This window comes from Rhinolophus ferrumequinum, chromosome 8, assembly GCF_004115265.2.
Source record: "Rhinolophus ferrumequinum isolate MPI-CBG mRhiFer1 chromosome 8, mRhiFer1_v1.p, whole genome shotgun sequence".
In the NCBI taxonomy this organism is placed as follows: domain Eukaryota; kingdom Metazoa; phylum Chordata; class Mammalia; order Chiroptera; family Rhinolophidae; genus Rhinolophus; species Rhinolophus ferrumequinum.
In genome coordinates, this window is record NC_046291.1 from 63067881 (window position 1) to 63085263 (window position 17383).

General features: G+C 40.9%; 1 protein-coding gene across 8 annotated transcripts in view; it reads right to left on the reverse strand.

Moving 5' to 3' along the window:
* The window catches only part of TANC1 (tetratricopeptide repeat, ankyrin repeat and coiled-coil containing 1), a 219008-nt gene that overhangs the window by 119175 nt on the left and 82450 nt on the right, over window positions 1-17383 (reverse strand). For all 8 annotated transcript variants that reach the window (XM_033112025.1, XM_033112024.1, XM_033112022.1 and 5 more), the window contains one exon: window positions 2556-2756. In XM_033112025.1, coding sequence (XP_032967916.1) covers window positions 2556-2756 — 201 coding nt within the window. The remainder of the gene's footprint in view (window positions 1-2555; window positions 2757-17383) is intronic.

The following is a 17383-nucleotide window of genomic DNA, read 5'->3' on the forward strand; positions in this document are numbered from 1 at the left end:
TGAGAACAGAAGTCATCAAGGTAATTTCAGAGCTGAGTTTGAAAGATAAGATCCCGCTGGGGTGGGGGGCCGAGGGGGATGGCTCCATACCGGGGTGCTGCTCACACAGCACACCGTATTTACTGTATCGTGAGCGACAACAGTGCTAGCTTTTTAAGTAGATGACTGTTTTTAAACCCAGTGGACGTTCACAACCGTATGTCAGCTATTTTTACAGGCAGGTAGAACATCAGGGCTCTGGATAGTTTTCCAACAATATGGCTTACACAGAAATCTGTGTGTGTAAAAATACTGTTTATTGTCGGATGTAGTCTGAGTCAATGCCATTTGGAAGCACCTTTGCCCTTAACCTTCCTTTTTGAATTAAAATTATGAAGGGAATGAAGCCAAAGTACCACAATGAAACACTAATTTGCCGCACAAATTTGAGAACTCCACAAGCACTGCTCCGCTAGAGAAGAATCTGCTTAATGTATTTAAATGCTATTTGGACCAAAAGCATCTCATATGCAGAATATTTTCTTTAATCCATTAAAAGGTTTAATGTTACAGAACTACTTCCTTCTATTCATAAGGCCTTGAAAAGAATTCAGCAGAAGTAAATTTTGTTCCAATGGAGAAAAGCAAATGCTAGGATATTTTCTCAAAACTGAAGATATCAAATTTGGTCAGGGTGCAGGAGACAAGGCCTCCTCAGGGATTCCCCAGCTGGTGTGCCTGTAGGCTCTGAAACCCTCCTGGGTAGCCATGCCACTCATTGCTACTGAACATCCCACTAAAATGCCACTAAATAAACAAATAAATAAATTGCAGTTAGATGAGGTGATGGACGTATTAACTAACCTACTGTCATCATTTTCTAATACATACATATATAAAATCACAACGTTTTACACTTGAAACTTACACAAGGTTATATGTCAACTGTATCTCAATAAAGCTGGAAAAAAACAAGAAATGCATATATTTAAAAAGATTTAAGTCCTACTAAAACAAACACTGAATTTATTCAGAATGAAATTATATCTGAAATGTAGTATCTCTCGTCTCTCAAGTAGTCACTTGTCCTAAGCCCCAAGCAACATGTCAGGTGTGTAGGAGCACAGGTATAGGAAGGAAAACCGTCCTAATGGCCAGATCTATGCACTTGGCATTACCCTCAATTAAGGTCCCTTGAAAATCCAGATGGGTTCGGAACTCTCTGTTTTATATGGATGAGGTGTACTTAGAAAAGACATCATGCTCGTCCTCAACCATCAGACACCGGAAGCACATAAACACACTAATTCAAGAAAAAAGGACAAATGACGTTGCTGATAGAAGAAAAAGTAAAATGCTGTGCACAATTTATAGAAAGGGAATGTTTCCAATGGGGTAACCAGCAAGAAAGGCAATGTGAAAACTGTGATTTAAAAGAAGTCTGACAGAGATACAGCAATAGGGGGAGGGCTGAGAAGAAAGGACATTCCAGGAATTTCCCTAAATACTGATAAACAGGTCAGATTCCTTGGCACAGGAAATCACTTCATACCAAAAAGGTTTCCAAGTTCCAGCTAATAACTGGATTGTAAACAATGTTGTCCAAAATAAGAAAGTTCTAGAACAATAAAATATTTTGGATACTCACCAATTCCTAGCTCTGTTTCTAACATTCAAAGCCTTAAGATTTGCTGTTAATTATACCTCCCACAAACTGCAAATATCCACGAAATGATTCAGAAATAATGCATATATGATATCCCAAGAAATGCAAATATTTCAGAAACCAGAAAAACAAACTATCAATTTTACAGCCTCGGGGTACATTTTAGACCAATTCGAAACATGTTTATGTGTAAATGAGAAGAATCTTTGCACTGGCCATATGATCAATAAGGCCCAAAATTGTCCTGCCCACAGTAAACAAATACTCAGCAAACCTAAAAGAAGATCAAAGAACTTTTATGACTCCAGGTATCAGCATTTTGGAAAGGCTTTCCTCACGTCTGATTCATAACTTTTCCAAGTTAAGTAATGTAGGTTTTTTAATTGGTAATACTAAGTACAGAAAGCTGGTGAGCGTGAGAGAACTGAAAATAAATAAATTTAAACAAGTAATCCATGAGTCCTTTGCCCCCACTGATTTACAAGTCAGAATTTTCACAAACAATTAAATTTTATAGCTGTTCAAATACTTGGTAATAACTGTTATCAGATTACACTTGCCAAAATCCAAACTCTTTAAATACATCACAATGAATTTAGATAAAAGCGTTTCTTAATTCATGAGTAAGAAAACAAAACCAATGGTTAACACTAATATTGATAACAATACTTTGAATCTTTGTAAAGCTCTAGTCTCAGCAATCAATAGAGTTTATATATAGGTTAAATAAAGAAATGAGTCTGTTCAAAATTTTTAAAAAGATTTCCTTCATCCAGAAGTTACCGTGACAAAAACAAAAAAACAACTTCTCCCAGATTTCTTCTAAGCACTAGTTTTGCTTAACTTCAATATGCATATTATGTATATAACCAAGACAGTTGGTTTGGGTACTACTTTGTTGGTTGTTTACCTGGCGATTTTTTGTTTGATCTTGACTGCACCAAGTGAGACTGTCGAGGCAGCAGAGGTGATGAAGGCAGAGACATGGACACACCTTTGGCCAAGCTCACCCTGTAGGTGTCCTCTGCCGCAGGAAGACTGCCCACGGAGAAGTCACCACCATGGCCAGGCGGCAGGACCGGAGAGGAAGTCTCTGGACCAAAGTCACTTCCTGGAGTGGAGAAAAAAAAAAAAAAATCCTAGATTAGACCATCCATTAAAGGTAGATGCAAATTTAATTCCTAGGAACTATATTCTTAGAATATAATTCCCATATAGTGTATGTGTGTGTTAAATACATATATACTTTTTAATATATTTTAATGATTTTTTTTTCTCATACCACTCATAATTTTTTACCCTGTGAGGGAAAATCAAGTTTCACCACTCAAGCATCAGTGAATTCTTCCTCATACCCCTTTGTAAGCACCATACCAACTCGACTGGTTTCATTCATAACAATGGGTACATAAAGCTACAAATCTGAGATTAAATCAAGTGTGAATGATCCGCAAGAAGCTTTGATTTGAGCCTAAAGTAAGGGAGGAGGGTTATTGTTCTTACATAGGTATCAGTAGAACAGGGTCAAACACTGAGATCCTTTCCTCAACTCCCTGGCCTCCCACCACTTTTTTCCAATTAGAATGTCCAAGGGAGTTTTAGCCTACTTCAGCATTCCACCTCCACCCCCACCCCCTGCATCCCTTCTCTCATCTGATTCCCTCCACACTCCCCATGGCACAAGGTTCACCCTCCAATAACTCAACAAGCCAAACCCTTAGTCATGAAACTGTAACCATGGCTCACTTATTAAGCAGGTTCTCCTTGGCATTCAGCCCCTAAATGAACTCAAGGACAAATAAGCTTACTACTATGAAATTAAACATTGTACAGTAAGCAGATTCAAAGAAAAAATACAGAGGATATAATCAGAGTGAAGAGAGTCCACAAGGAACACAAGGAAGGGAGTATGTAGGTTACCACCAGCCTCTCTGGAAAAACAAAAACAAACAAACAAATATATATATACACACAATCCTCAAGTACTCAGAGCACAAGCTCTCTTCCTATTGTTCCTCTTTGACTGACCACTAAGACACAACTTAGGAAGTGCAAGCAGAGGAGGTAAATCATTATCATGATGATTCAAAACATCTTCAAGCTTTAACTAATATACAGCACAATTGGAAAGCTTTAGAAAGGTTCCCACAAGCAAACTAGTCTGACAAATGCTATCCAATGGGTCCTTACCAGGCCTTCCTGACTCCAAAAAATCAAGGCCTGGATTTGAGTTGAAAACTGTTGAGCCAGGCAGGAACTCAATTTCTGCAGATCTTTGTGCACACGGCTCAAAGGAGACGCAACCCAAACCATCCAGATCCAATTGCATCATTGCGCTTGTTTTTCATGTTAGGAGGGAGTCACTCCCCCGCAGACCTGGAAGGGGTGGTGTTTAAAATAGGTAAACAAGCTCATGCCTGATTTTCAAAGGCAACTCAAAACCAGCAGAGCTGTGAACAGAATAGCCTGGGGTCCCACAATGGCAACTTCAGAAAGGTAATTTTGGTCTCACCTTGGCCGTCTACCATGTTTCCCCAAAAATAAGACAATCAGCTCAAATGCGTCTTTTGGAGCAAAAATTAATATAAGACCCGGTATTATATTATATTATATTATATTATATTATATTATATTATATTATATGACTCATTCTTATAGTAAAATAAGACTGGGTACTATATTATATTATATTATATCATATTATATTATATAAGACCTGGTCTTATAGTAAAATAAGACGGGATCTTATATTAATTTTTGCTCCAAAAGTTGCTTTAGAGCTGACTGTCTGGCTAGGTCTTATTTTCAGGGAAACACGGTATGCTTGAAGGGGTTTTAATAAACTTGGGAACCAAAGATTTATCCCTAACTGCCCAAATGAGTGGCATTTGAAGAAAAAAAAACAAAACAAGAATTACCAGGCAACCCTCACTAGATTTTTCAATACCAAGAGTATTCACGCCCAAGACAAATACTGTTCTGTCCCTGAGGGAAGGAAGCAGGCAGGAGTTAGTGGCGAACCTCACCTCCTAAGTCCCTGCGAATGGCCACGTCCCCACTCTGGCCCTCCTACAACCCTCGCCCACCCTGCTTCCTGAGGCTACAGTGTAAGATACCACTACCTCCAATTCCCAGGACCTGGGAGCTAGTCTTCCTCTACCACGGGCAAGCCTGACATCTTTCATAAACCACCTCCCTGAGGTCTTGAGCCAGGGCATGCAGTTTCCCAGTTGTCTCCCTGTCGACTGTCTGTCTGGCAATGAAATGGCTCTCCAGGCAGAGCTGGGGATGCATCACAAGGCCGCTCCCACTGCGGCGGAAGGCCCAGCACACTGAGGAGACGTGTAGAAACAGAAGGGACAGTTGTTTTCTCTGGTCCAATATCTGGCCCTCATGACCAGTCCCTAACCCCACATCGGTCTCATCCTGGGAATGCAAACAGGTGCTGTGCTTACAAGAACAGCGCCTGGTCACTGACTCCTGGATGTTTGACAAGAAACCCTGGGAGACAGACAAGAACTTGGAAAGCACTGAGGCCACAGCCCACAACCCCAGCGGGTTGGTTATACACGTAGGATGTGCAGGGAGGACCTTGAAGAGGTCCCCTCTCTTCAAACAAGGTTTTTCCATGTGGTTTGAAGAGAGCCTCATTGCCCTGTGGCTGCCCTTATGCTGCCTAAATCACTGACGGGGCAGTCACATGGCCTGGTAGGAGCAGGTGCTGTGACAAGGCACTGTCTTCCCTACTCTCACACAAGTATTTCTGACCTATACCAAAAAAAAAAACAACAACAACAACACAGACTTCAAGTTCCTTAATTTGGATGGGGACACAAAATTAGGGAGAAATGCAGCTTTTGTGACAACACCAGAAATAAAAAGGAAAGCTCATTACTGAGGAAAGGTTATTATCTTAAATACTTATTCTCCCACATGATATAAGAGACATTGGGGATTCAAGGGTAAAAGAGAATTAGAGTTTCCTGATTACGAATTCTGCCCATATACTTTGTTTATATCAAGCAGAGCAAATATTTTCATTAACTGCAAGCCTGGTGGGGTGAGTTTCCAAAGCATGCCGTAACCATGAGGACCTGCAACCTTTGGAGCAGCTGTGCTCTGGCACTTTGATTTTATGTGGTCGGCAATAAAACGGGACTTAGAGATGGGGTTTGGGGAGGAAGGGTTTCTATTTCAACTTTACTCTGACATCTCACTGTAACATCAGTCCCAAGCATGTTGTTCTGTTGGTTTGTTTTTCAGACACAATGAAAGATCCCCCACTTCCAGTTTCCTTTTATTAGAAAGGCACTGAGCGGGGAGAGAATTTTATGTACGAACAGGCGGCACAAAGCAAATGGAGTGACCCAGCAGCTCAGAAGCTGAAGACAGCCCTGTGGAGCCTGGTGCTTTAACTGCATGAGGGCAGAGGGATTCAGGTCAAAGTCAGTCCCAGAGCGTCACAAGGATGTAGACGATGCCAGTGGCAGAAAGTGACAATCTCTCAGAGGCATCCATGAGAATTATACACAATATTGGTCTGGGCAACATAACACCAGAGATTCTCCAGTGGATTTAACATTCCTCAGCAGATGCTTAAGGAGGTTCAAGAGGAATTAAAAACATTTCACTGCAATGATCAGCACAGCTGGCACATTTCTTTCAGTCTTGAATAGATGCTTTTCCTTTAACTGTGATCTATTTGATTCCCACCTCAATTAAGTGACAGGAAACACACTTCAATCACCTTTCCTGTTGCTGCAGCCAAAATGCCCACGCCAGGTAGGACGATGCATTCTCTCCAGAGTAGGAAAACCATAATGATATCACCCATGGATGACTTACCAGGCCTCCTCATCCTCCTCCAGAGGCAGGTGTTTCCCACAGAACATTTACACACCACAGACACTCACATCCAGCCCAACATGCGTTTAATCTCAGAGAGCATCTAGTCCAATCACACAGTTTCACAGACAGGAAGCTGGGACATAGGCCTTAGCTGGCCAGTCGGTGGGACTTTGCAGGTTAGAATCTCTCGCCAAAGTCCCATCAACAGGTCAGCTCAGGCTCTAACATACTCACTACTCCATATGATTAAGAACTTTACTCTGGAAAAAAAAAAAAAATGGAGGTTCCCCCAAACAGACATGGTTTTAAATGAGTTAAATCTATAAGGAGTCAGCCATTTTTGCTATAAAGGTTAGGCTTTACAGGTCACACATGGCCTCTGTCATTCATACACATACACACACACACACACACACACACACACACACACACACACCTTTTCTTATTTTAAAATCACCAATTCTCTGAGTTCCAGGAATAAAAGCCTAGAAAGGACACAGGGGCATAAGCTTCTTCCTGTTTGTCATAAATATAAGTAAATACATACACACATACATATACACAAAAGAACTGTAAATCCAAGTCACAGTTTGCAAAGATAATGGAATTATCAAAGGGGGTAAAGCCATTCAATAAGGCATTTTAAATTGGCATAAATGGCTTTTGATAATAGGTCTTTATTTTAAATTTTTTCACTGTTACAGACTGTGAAAAGGGATTTAAATGCATAATGGAAGAAAATGTGAATCTGGGAGATAATGCATATTTAAAGGAAGCTATGCAGAGGGGCAAAGTCCAACATTATAGATTACAGTACAGGGAGTGCAGGATTAGAGAAGACTTTAAAAAACGAGGGCAACGAAGCCACAGAGATGAAAGTAAAAGCACATTTCAGAAAGAGCAGACCTGAGAAAGGCAAGGGTGAGCTCAGACATTTAGGTAAATGGGTCTGCAGATGCAGGAAGTAAGATTTCCATTTATTGTGCTATTGAAGTGGCTAGGTGGAGGAGAGGGGAGATGGAAGCTCAGAATAGAAAGAGAAAAGATGTTCTGTTTATCCAGTTCCAGAAAGCAGGACTTGTGCGATACACTTAACTAGGGCATTAAAAGGTGTTAGGCGTCTTTTATGCGGTCCCTGCCCGCGAGTGCTCTAATGTTTCTTAAACATATTTCCCAATGTAAGGGTTTATAACCATATAACTCATATATATTTACAGAAACCTAGAAAATTGGAAAAGATTTCCTCCCACAAGATCCGATATCATTTTTGGAGACTTCAGAAGGCTCTCTCTGTAACTGAAAGCACTTTAAACTGTTTTACATCTTACAGGATCTCCCCCAAGTATCCAGCCAGACTGATTGTTCATGCACATTTTCAAAAAGAAAGATTAATGCACTCAAGAAAGCAATTTTCCAAAACATTATTCACACAGTCGTGACGAATTCTCAAACAATACCACTAAGAGGCAACAAAGCAGCTAACCCCCAGAATAACACAAAAATCTGGTCAGTGGGACAACTTTACTTTTTTGTCTTCAAAACTCTACCAACTGAGTTCTCAACAGAAACCAGTAAATACTATCTTCACAGTTTTATTCTTAATACTCAATGGTTATAGAACCAAACGTACTTTGTCCTGAAACAGATGATGAGTAAAAAGACTGGCATTTCCTCTCTAAATTGTCAGTTTTCCCTTGAAAACACATCGTCATACAACAGTTTCTGAGCTTTAAGAGCATATGAAAATCTCAGAAAAACTCCCACTCACAAGCCCCAGAGGGGGTGCACTTTAAAATAAAAAAAAATGTACTATGTTACGTTAGGATAGTCTTTTAGACTCTTCTTATCTATTAGGTCACATCCTCATAACTACTCCAAGAAGTAGGTGCTAATATTATGTCCTTCCTTCAGTAAGGAAACTGAGGCACAGAAAGCACCAAGTACCTTGCCAGAGGACACTGGCAAGTGGCAGAGTTATGTGTGAACCCAGGCAGAGTCCCTTCTCTCGGGACCACTCCCCTGAGAAAAGACTATCGATGCAGGCCTGTCAACATTACGTCATTTTGTATGTTTAATAGGAAAGCCCAAAAATAGTATATGTAGGTCTCCACGCAGTACCCGGCCAGTGTGAGAAGAAACCTGTTCCCTCATCTATTTTCACTTTTTGTGCTGGCTGGTTAATTAGCTCCACAGCACTCCTGGAACACTCCATTTGGGAGGTGCCCAGGCCCAGCGATCATTAATTTTCTTTCAGTCACACCTTATGCTGTCACCATACAAGCAAAGTGGATCTGAGATAGATGTTTAGTCATCAAGCCCCCTAAATAGTTCTTCTCGGTTCACTTTGTACTGTAAATTCATTAACTCTTGCAGCCTTGGGGCCTCCGGTCTCTGCCTGAGGAGGGTGCCCAGAATGCCGTTCCTGCCACACAGCACAAAGAATCCTGCCACTCTGCCTGGCCCCGGTACATGAAGGAGTGAGACAGCTGCGCGCCAAAGCACCCTGGCAGGCTTCATCTGAAATCTGCATGGAATTTATTTTTCTGCATTTCCCTGTCAGGGATCCTCAGTACCCGGGTCCTGCCGGACCCACCACACTCAGACCCAGATCTGCCAGGCCTACTGCTATGGAACACAATTCATCGTCAGTCTCTGCACCAAACCAAGCCTGAGCCCTTCCCAAGGACACTGCTGTCACTGGCCTGGGGTACAGCTCAGGCTCTCGCTGTTAAAGCTCAGCAAGCGATTCTCACGTGCAGCAAGAACTGAGAACCAAGGAGGCAAGGAGGTAGCGAAAAGATCTGAAACATCTGTGTTCTTATTATGTCTGTGTTCCTACTACAAGACAAAGAAGTGGAAGAGATGAAAAGAAAAAGAAACTTGAGGGAATACTCAATCATCACATGATGAAAATAAAAGTCTCAGGATGTACATTCCTCAAGTGTATGTATATATATACATGTGTATCTGTATATACACATGTGCAGACACACTGTGTGTTTACAAAACATACATAACCATACACACTTGCACATGCACGGAGGGTTCCCAGAAGGACACACAGGACCCAGTAGTAGTGGCTGCCTCTGAGAACGGAAACTGACCAACTGGAAGCATGAAGGGAAGTATATGCTTTTCCACGGTTTACATGTTTTTCCATGTGCATACGTTTCCTATAAATATTTGGAATTTCCATTGCCTAGGATTGAACCATGTGTAGATGTAATCATCTCAAGTCTAAACGGGCCACCTGGGATAGCCTAACTTGGCAAGTGGGTGAAAGGACATTCTACTCCACAAAGACTGTTTCAAGTGGCAGTGTGCGGTGCTGAGTGCCGGGAGGTGAACTTGTTTCCAGTTGGCGGAGGTGAATACAGGACAGAAGAATAAGAAGGGCACCAGTGCCCTGTTCTGAAGGACAGTGGATTCTCAGCAGCACTGAGTGTACTTGCTCCCATCATCAATGGGCTCTGTGCAGGCACATGCTACATGTCTTCTCACCCTTCATCCTGGCTCTCTCCCAAGTCCTGGTCATCTCTGCTGTTGGCGTAGAGTGTGGGCGCCCTGGTGGGTGCAGCTCTCACAGGAGAATCCAGAGCCCTGGGGAAACGTTAGGTCTGCCAGGGAGAGGGCAGGAAAGGGAAAGGAATGAGGCAGGACAGGAGCAAGGAATACAGAGGTGAAAGGAATAGGGGTAGTAGCCACTACTGTAGGGGGGTAGGATATAGGTATGAATTCTTATTTCCATTTACCACGGCCTCTGGCTAGCAGCCTCTCCCAGCACCCCAATAAAACACCTGTAACTACAAAGTAAAAGACAAAAACTCACAAGTTCAAAAACTACATATACACCAAAAGATACGAGAGTGCCAGAACAGAAAACGATTCCCAGTAATGTCAAGGATGACAATGGAGCACCCTTTGTTTTTGTTACAACATTTGGTGAGCTAACCACAGATCAGCCCACAGGTGGAAGAGACATCGAATCCCTTACCCTGGTGTCTGCTGTGGTATCCACTCCAGCCTACCAACAGGAACCAGCAGATTCAGGTAGGCAAAACAGGGCTGGTGAGATCTTTTCTCTTTTGATGAAAATCAAATCCCCCAAATACTCACAAAACAATACGTGGTGGGAGACTGAGAAAATATAGCTTATTTGTGACAGGAAAGGGAATATTTTCTTGAAGACTCAAAGAAAGACAACTGAGAAAAACATTCAGTAAATTGCTTGGATACTCACTAGGATATAGGATGACATGGCCTCTATACCCTTTATAGGGTGCTTTGTTTTTAGATTACTTTCTCTGTAAGTTAGACTAAGATTTAAAAAGAGCAACTGCCAAATTATGACCCACATGTCAGGCATAAAGAGTAGAATTAACCCAATAGAAAATCCACTCAGTGATAAAGAACAAGCTTGAGGTGGTCTCCCCAGGATGCTAAGGAAAGGAGAAAACATTTTCATGATGTGAGAAAAGATTATAGATATAGAAAACAAAAGGTGCTTTCTGAGAAGAAATAAGGACATGATAAATTAATTTTTAAAAGTCAGAGAAAAGAAAAACAATCTTTTTTGAATTGAGGTTTGCACACTAAAAAGAACCCACTATGTTCTAGGCTGTTTCCTTCAAGGGAGACTCACACCGAGATACCTCCTGGAAAAATTGAAGTCGACAGTTTAAGAAATAATTATCACAAGCAGCCAGGTTAGTTAAAAAAAATTAATGGGATACAAAACCACAGAGACTTTCATAGGAACTGGAACCTAGAACCCAAATGCCCTCAGACTTCTTGTACCACAAACTGGGTGGCTTAAACAACAGAAATGTATTCTCACATTTCTGGAGGCTCTAAGTCCAAAATCAAGTTGTTGGGAAGGGTCCATGCTCTCTCTGAAGGCTCTAGGGGAGAATCTGGTCCATGTTTTTCTCTTCGTTTCTGGTGCTCCTTGGCTTGTAGGCTCATCACTCCAATCTCTGCCTCTGTAATCACAGGGCATTCTTCCCCGTGTAGCTGTCTCTGATCTTAGAGAGACACCTGTTAAACTGAGTAGGGCCCACCCACCCTAATCAACTATGACCTCATTTTCACTTGATTACATTTACAAAGACCCAACTTCCAAATAAGGTCACTTTCACAGGTACTGAGAGTTAGGACTTCAATGTTTTCTTTTGGGAGGACACATTCTATTCACAACGCTTCTCAACATCAAAAGCGGCAAGTCAAAAAGCAACATCTACGAAATCTGAGGGAGCAAATAGCATGATCAAAACTTATAAAACCAAGCTAAACTTTCTATTAAGTGCGGTATTAACCAATTAAACAAAAAAAAAATCTCAAAAACCCAAAGGCTCAGAAAATGCATGGTCCATTTATCCTTCTGAGAAAAAAAAAAAGTTACTTAAGAATCAAATTTAATTATGCCACAGTGGGAATGTGATTTTTTTTACAAAGGCAATAAACTATCACCTAAGCCCAGCTTTCCAATGTTTCACTCAGCATCCCCTCTTCTGCTTCCACTACCTTCTCATTCAGGAAATGTGTTTTCCGAACCATATCCTTCACCCCATAGTGCAGAAAGAATCTTACTTTATCTTGTGACCTCTTAAAACAATAGCACCCTGTGCCAGAACTTGCTAACAATGGCTAACATTTTTGACATGATTGTGATATGGGGCAGAGAAAGCTCTCTTCACCCCTCCCATCCTCCCAAACCAGCAGAGTAACACAACACCACAATGACCATTTTCACTGCCAAGGAACTGAAATTACAAAAAAAGAAAAAGTTGAGTTTACCATATGGTCAACGTTGTTTTTGTGTTTTTTTTTTCACAACATGTGGAATAAGCCTTTAAGCCAGTGTACACAATTTTGTATCTGCCATATGACAATGGGAAAATAATATGCACCACCAAAGGCTAGAAGGAAGTTCAGTAAAATGTCGATGGTGGTTATGCTTACGAGGGTGGAAGTACTGATGGCTTTTTTCCCTTTCTTCTACATTTTAAGGTAGACATATGTTCTGATATTTTTGTGAGAATATTTTATAAAACATTTTATTTTCCACTACACACTTATTTGAAACATAAATTTATATCCATCTTCCTTTTTCTCCCAGAGGTTTACCAGCAAGCCCAGCCACTCCCATGGATACCTGTCAAGTTCCTGCTCTCCTGAGTCCCTTTCCCAGGAGGAGGACTCACTTTTCCATCTCCAGGTATCTCTCCCTGTGCGCACTGGTTTTATTCAATCCATCTTGTCCATCTAGCCCAAACTGTCCATAGTCATCTTTCTCCCAGGTCTTTCTGACGTCGGACGGTCTTCCTTGTTGGTTGTTCTCACAGTCAAGTTCAAGACTGGCTTCCTCCTACAGCCACTGACGGTCCAAGATCCAGTTCCTTACCAGACGTACTTCAAAGTAATTAAAAGAAACCCCACGGCCCTAGCTTTGTCTACACTGACTTCTCTGCTTTTAACTCTCATCTCCAATAATTAATCCTTCTCTTAACATTAAAGAGAAGGATTCCCCAAACCACCACCCGAATACACCTGCTTTACATTATAACATTTTTTTTATAACAATGTAAAGAACTCCACTTTTCCCACAGAACTTTCTTTTGAGGTGAAGGGAGTGACCTGAGGAATGATGAGGGTAGAACCATCATGCTGCCCATCTTAACCCTGTGTAAATGGTCCCTGGGAGTTGGGCGACGCGGCAGCCCTGGGGACCGACCTCCACACTGGATTTCCAACTCCTAAAGCCATTTCTCATCTCAGTTACACACCGCGCCCCACCATAACCGCTGGAGCTCACCTACCCTGACCTAAACATTGAATACCCACGTAACATCCGGATATTTACTGAGTTCTCTCATCGAATGTATCTGCCCTAAGAATGAAAATGATTAAGCTAACAGTTATTAAGACCTGACTTTGCATACCAGACACCTTGTTAAGCATTTTATATACATTAGCTTACTTATATACACTATCCCATTTAAAGTAAATGCTGTCATTACCCCCATTATAGATGAAGAAATTGTGGCCTAGAGAGGCTAAGGAAGTTGTCTCGAGTCCCACAGCCTCTAAACGGCAAACCCGGATTTGAGCCCAGGCAGTCTGAGCCCATAGTCAGAACTCTCCATGATGGCATCACACTGGCCTGCCTTCCCACACCACGGGGATCCCCTACCAACGTGCATACTGAGCTTGGAGTACTGTTTGGTGCTTAAGAAATTATCCTCCACAGATAATTTAGCAAGTCATGTTTCTCTGAATGATAATCATCGGGAACATTCTGTCATATTGGACATGCTGACATTTTGGGGGTGGAAAAATAAATGGAGGCAAAAGGCTTTCAGAACAATACCGTAACCAGTACACCACCCCCTCACTAACTACTCACATCCAAACTCTGGCAGTCCCGTCAGCAAAGCTGTCTGCCAGCAGGCCTCATTACAAGAGAGAGAATAAAAGGGAGCTGCTACCATTTATCTTATTTCAACTCCTTACAAGGAAAATGGGATCTATAAACATTTGGTGAAAAATGGCTCAAAGTTACTAGGCAGCATTTAAAGATTCTTTCCCCACAAAAACACATTAAGAATGCAACACAACCGATTCAGTGCACATTCTAGGAAGAAGCAGACTAAATCAATTGTGTGTGTGTGGCCATTTAACAAGATCCTTTCCAGGCTGGTATTGTTGGGGGGAGGGGACAGGGAGTGGGGAGAGAATGAGATGACTTTACATTTTCTGCCCTCGCCATTTTATTTGCTATATTCCTCCTCCATCATCAAAAAAGATCATTGCTCAGTTTTCAAAACAGCAGCCTCAATGACATGTCTGGTAAAATATCTTAGCAACAATGTCAATATTGTCTCAGCACAGCTAACCATGTTAACATTCCACTCTAATCATGATTGCTCAAATATAAAATGGAATGCAAGCTACTCACTTCATTCATTCTCTAGTATCACTCTGGAAAAACAGCCCTCTAACAATTTCTATGCAGTTGTATGTAAATTAAACATCAAAATTATATTCAATAGCTATTTGTTTTTGTGTATCTAACTTGCAAGTGTGAGAATCGGCAAATGTTGATGAGAAATCGGCATAAACACAAGAACCAAGTAAAACATATTGACAAATTACTTTGATCAAATCCTGTTATTTCTGTAATGGAATCTTTTCTGTAATGGAATCTTTTCACTCATCTGCTTGTACATCGTATTTCAAATCCATCTTTGTAGGGCTGCCAAGAACACGGTTTACTGGATCATGGGGGAGCTCTTTCTCCTAAGAATTTTCAAAGTCACATGCACATCCCTCTGCCATGGCTGGTTGGGGCTATCCCTGCATAGACACAGGAACAAACAGCACACCAGTGGCTCCCAAGCTTGGCTGCCCATTCAAAAACCATTTTAAAAAAGCACAGAAGCTTGGGTCTCACTGATGGTGAGTGATTCTGTAAGTCTGATGGGAATTTGAATCACAAGTGGCTCTGATGATCCAGCCAAGCTCAGGAATCACAGCACTAGATAACTAAACTAGAGGTTATGCTTGTAAAGCCCAGATGCACACCAAATCACATGGGCAGAGCACCTTTGAGCGCACACACATCTTAGCAGAATTCTGGTAGGGGACCCCTGCATTCAGGCCTCACATTCCTTCCTCCTCCCCTCTCCTAGTGAACACATGCCCTCCCAGACTATTTACAGCACTGTCCCACAGCACTCCGCTAAGGCCAGACCCATCACCACGGCTCTGTCCTCTATCTGCTCCAGATGGAGTGGCCAGGGTCATGGCTGTCACACAGACCAGGGAACAAACAAAACAAAAATATCTAAGACGCCGCCATTATCTCAAGCCTGGAGACGAGAGTCAAGGAGCAGAAAAGCACAGAAGCCAGAATGGTACAGAAATTACCATAAGATATAATAAGAGCAAACATTTACAAAATGCTTACTATAGTCCAAGCATTGTTCTAAGCACTTTAAACCACTGAGTCCTCAGGACAACCCGCAATCTTGGAAAGTAGATACCCTTAGCATCCCCATTTTACAGATGCAAAAATGGAAATAGTGAGGTTAAACAACTAGACCTGGGAACCTAAGCAACCTGGCTGCTATAATGCCCTGAATATAGACTTTGGAGACAGCGCGATAAACTGGATTCAAATCCTGGGTAGAAGTACTTAGTAATTGTGTAGTCTTAAGCCAATTTTTTAACCTTTCCAAATAAGCTATTTATGTAAGGTAACTATTTATAAGCATTTGACACAGTCTGATACATAGTAAACACTCAAAGGATAACTTTTTTCCTCCCAGGGATTCACTTCCTAGTGAACTGTGGTTTCACTTCCTGCTTTCTTCAGTATCTTGAAGAAGAAAAAGAGGTATGTCACCCCTCCCTCAAAACATTTGCGTATCAAAAACTCTTGATAGCAATTTAAATATTTGTATATTTTATTTCCTTGCTTAATGGGCATTTACCAAAAATCAAGCATACTACGTGGTAAAACCAAAAGAAAACAAAAAATTTCCCACAATGTCAACATTATCACACCTACGGTTTACAAAAAAAACAAACTTCATTTCATTTGACACAGAGATTATCACCTTCATTTTACAGGCAAGCAAACTGAGGTTCATAAAAATGAAACAACTTGTTCAAAGAGAACTAGTGTGTGTGTGTATATATATATATATATATATATATATATATATATGTTCACACTGGAACTCTGACTAAGATTTCTGAAGCCAAACAAGCAGAATGCTTATTCATCTTTAAGATGCTGCTTCCATAAATCAGACGAGATTTGAGGTACTATTTGGGGAGTCCAATAACCATGGTAACAATTTAATGGATATGTGTGTGTGGAGGGGGGAAACTCCAGAACCTCTAATCTTCAGAATTTTAGAGCTAAGGATGTAGCTCTAAGAGGTTTAATCAGATTAGCACCATCAAAACTCACACACAGAGCAGGAAAAGAAAGTTGACCTCCCTGAAATAATGATTTGTAACCTCTGTCGGTTTTTAACATGGAACTTACAGAATTAAAACAAAATCCTTCACTTAATCCTACTGAAAATGAAGGATGACTTAGATGAACCTTTTTAGGTTTTATAATTCAAAATTAAACAAGACATGCTTGACTTGATTAGAACGCAAGCTAGTAAACGATCAGTGGTTAATCTTACCAAAATAGTGAAACAGCTACCAAACCCAACAGAAAAATAGGTTAAATAAACAGAGAAAAAATTTAAATCTTTATTTTTGACAAATACTTATATAACATACACTAGCTGCTAAGCATGGATTTAAACAATTTATAATAACTCATTTGATCCTCATAAGTGACCCCTGAGGCACAGAAAGGTTAAGTAATTTGCTCAAGCTGACACAACTGGTAAGCTGTGGAGCCAGGATACAAATCCAGGCAGTACTGTTTGGAAGGGCCAATCAGTACGATGTGGGTAAAGGGGATCCAATATATGGTGATGGAAAGAGAACTGATTCTGGGTGGTGAACACACAATGGGATTTATAGATGATGTATCACAGAATTGTATACCTGAATCTATGTAACTTTACTAACAATTGTCACCCCAATAAACTTTAATAAAAAAAAAAGATGTGTTTCTATTCATTCTAAAGAATTGCATAATTAAAAGAATGAGATCTAAGTGTTCCCTATCACACTGGCAAAGATGAAATAGTTTGATGACAACCTATGTAGGTAAGCATGTAAACAAACTAGCATTCACATATATTGAAGGTGGAATTGTACATTTAATGCCACCTTTTTGAAGGGCAACTTTACAAAATCTAGGAATGCTATAAATGAACACACTTGTTAACCAATAGTTTTTCTTATAACGACTCT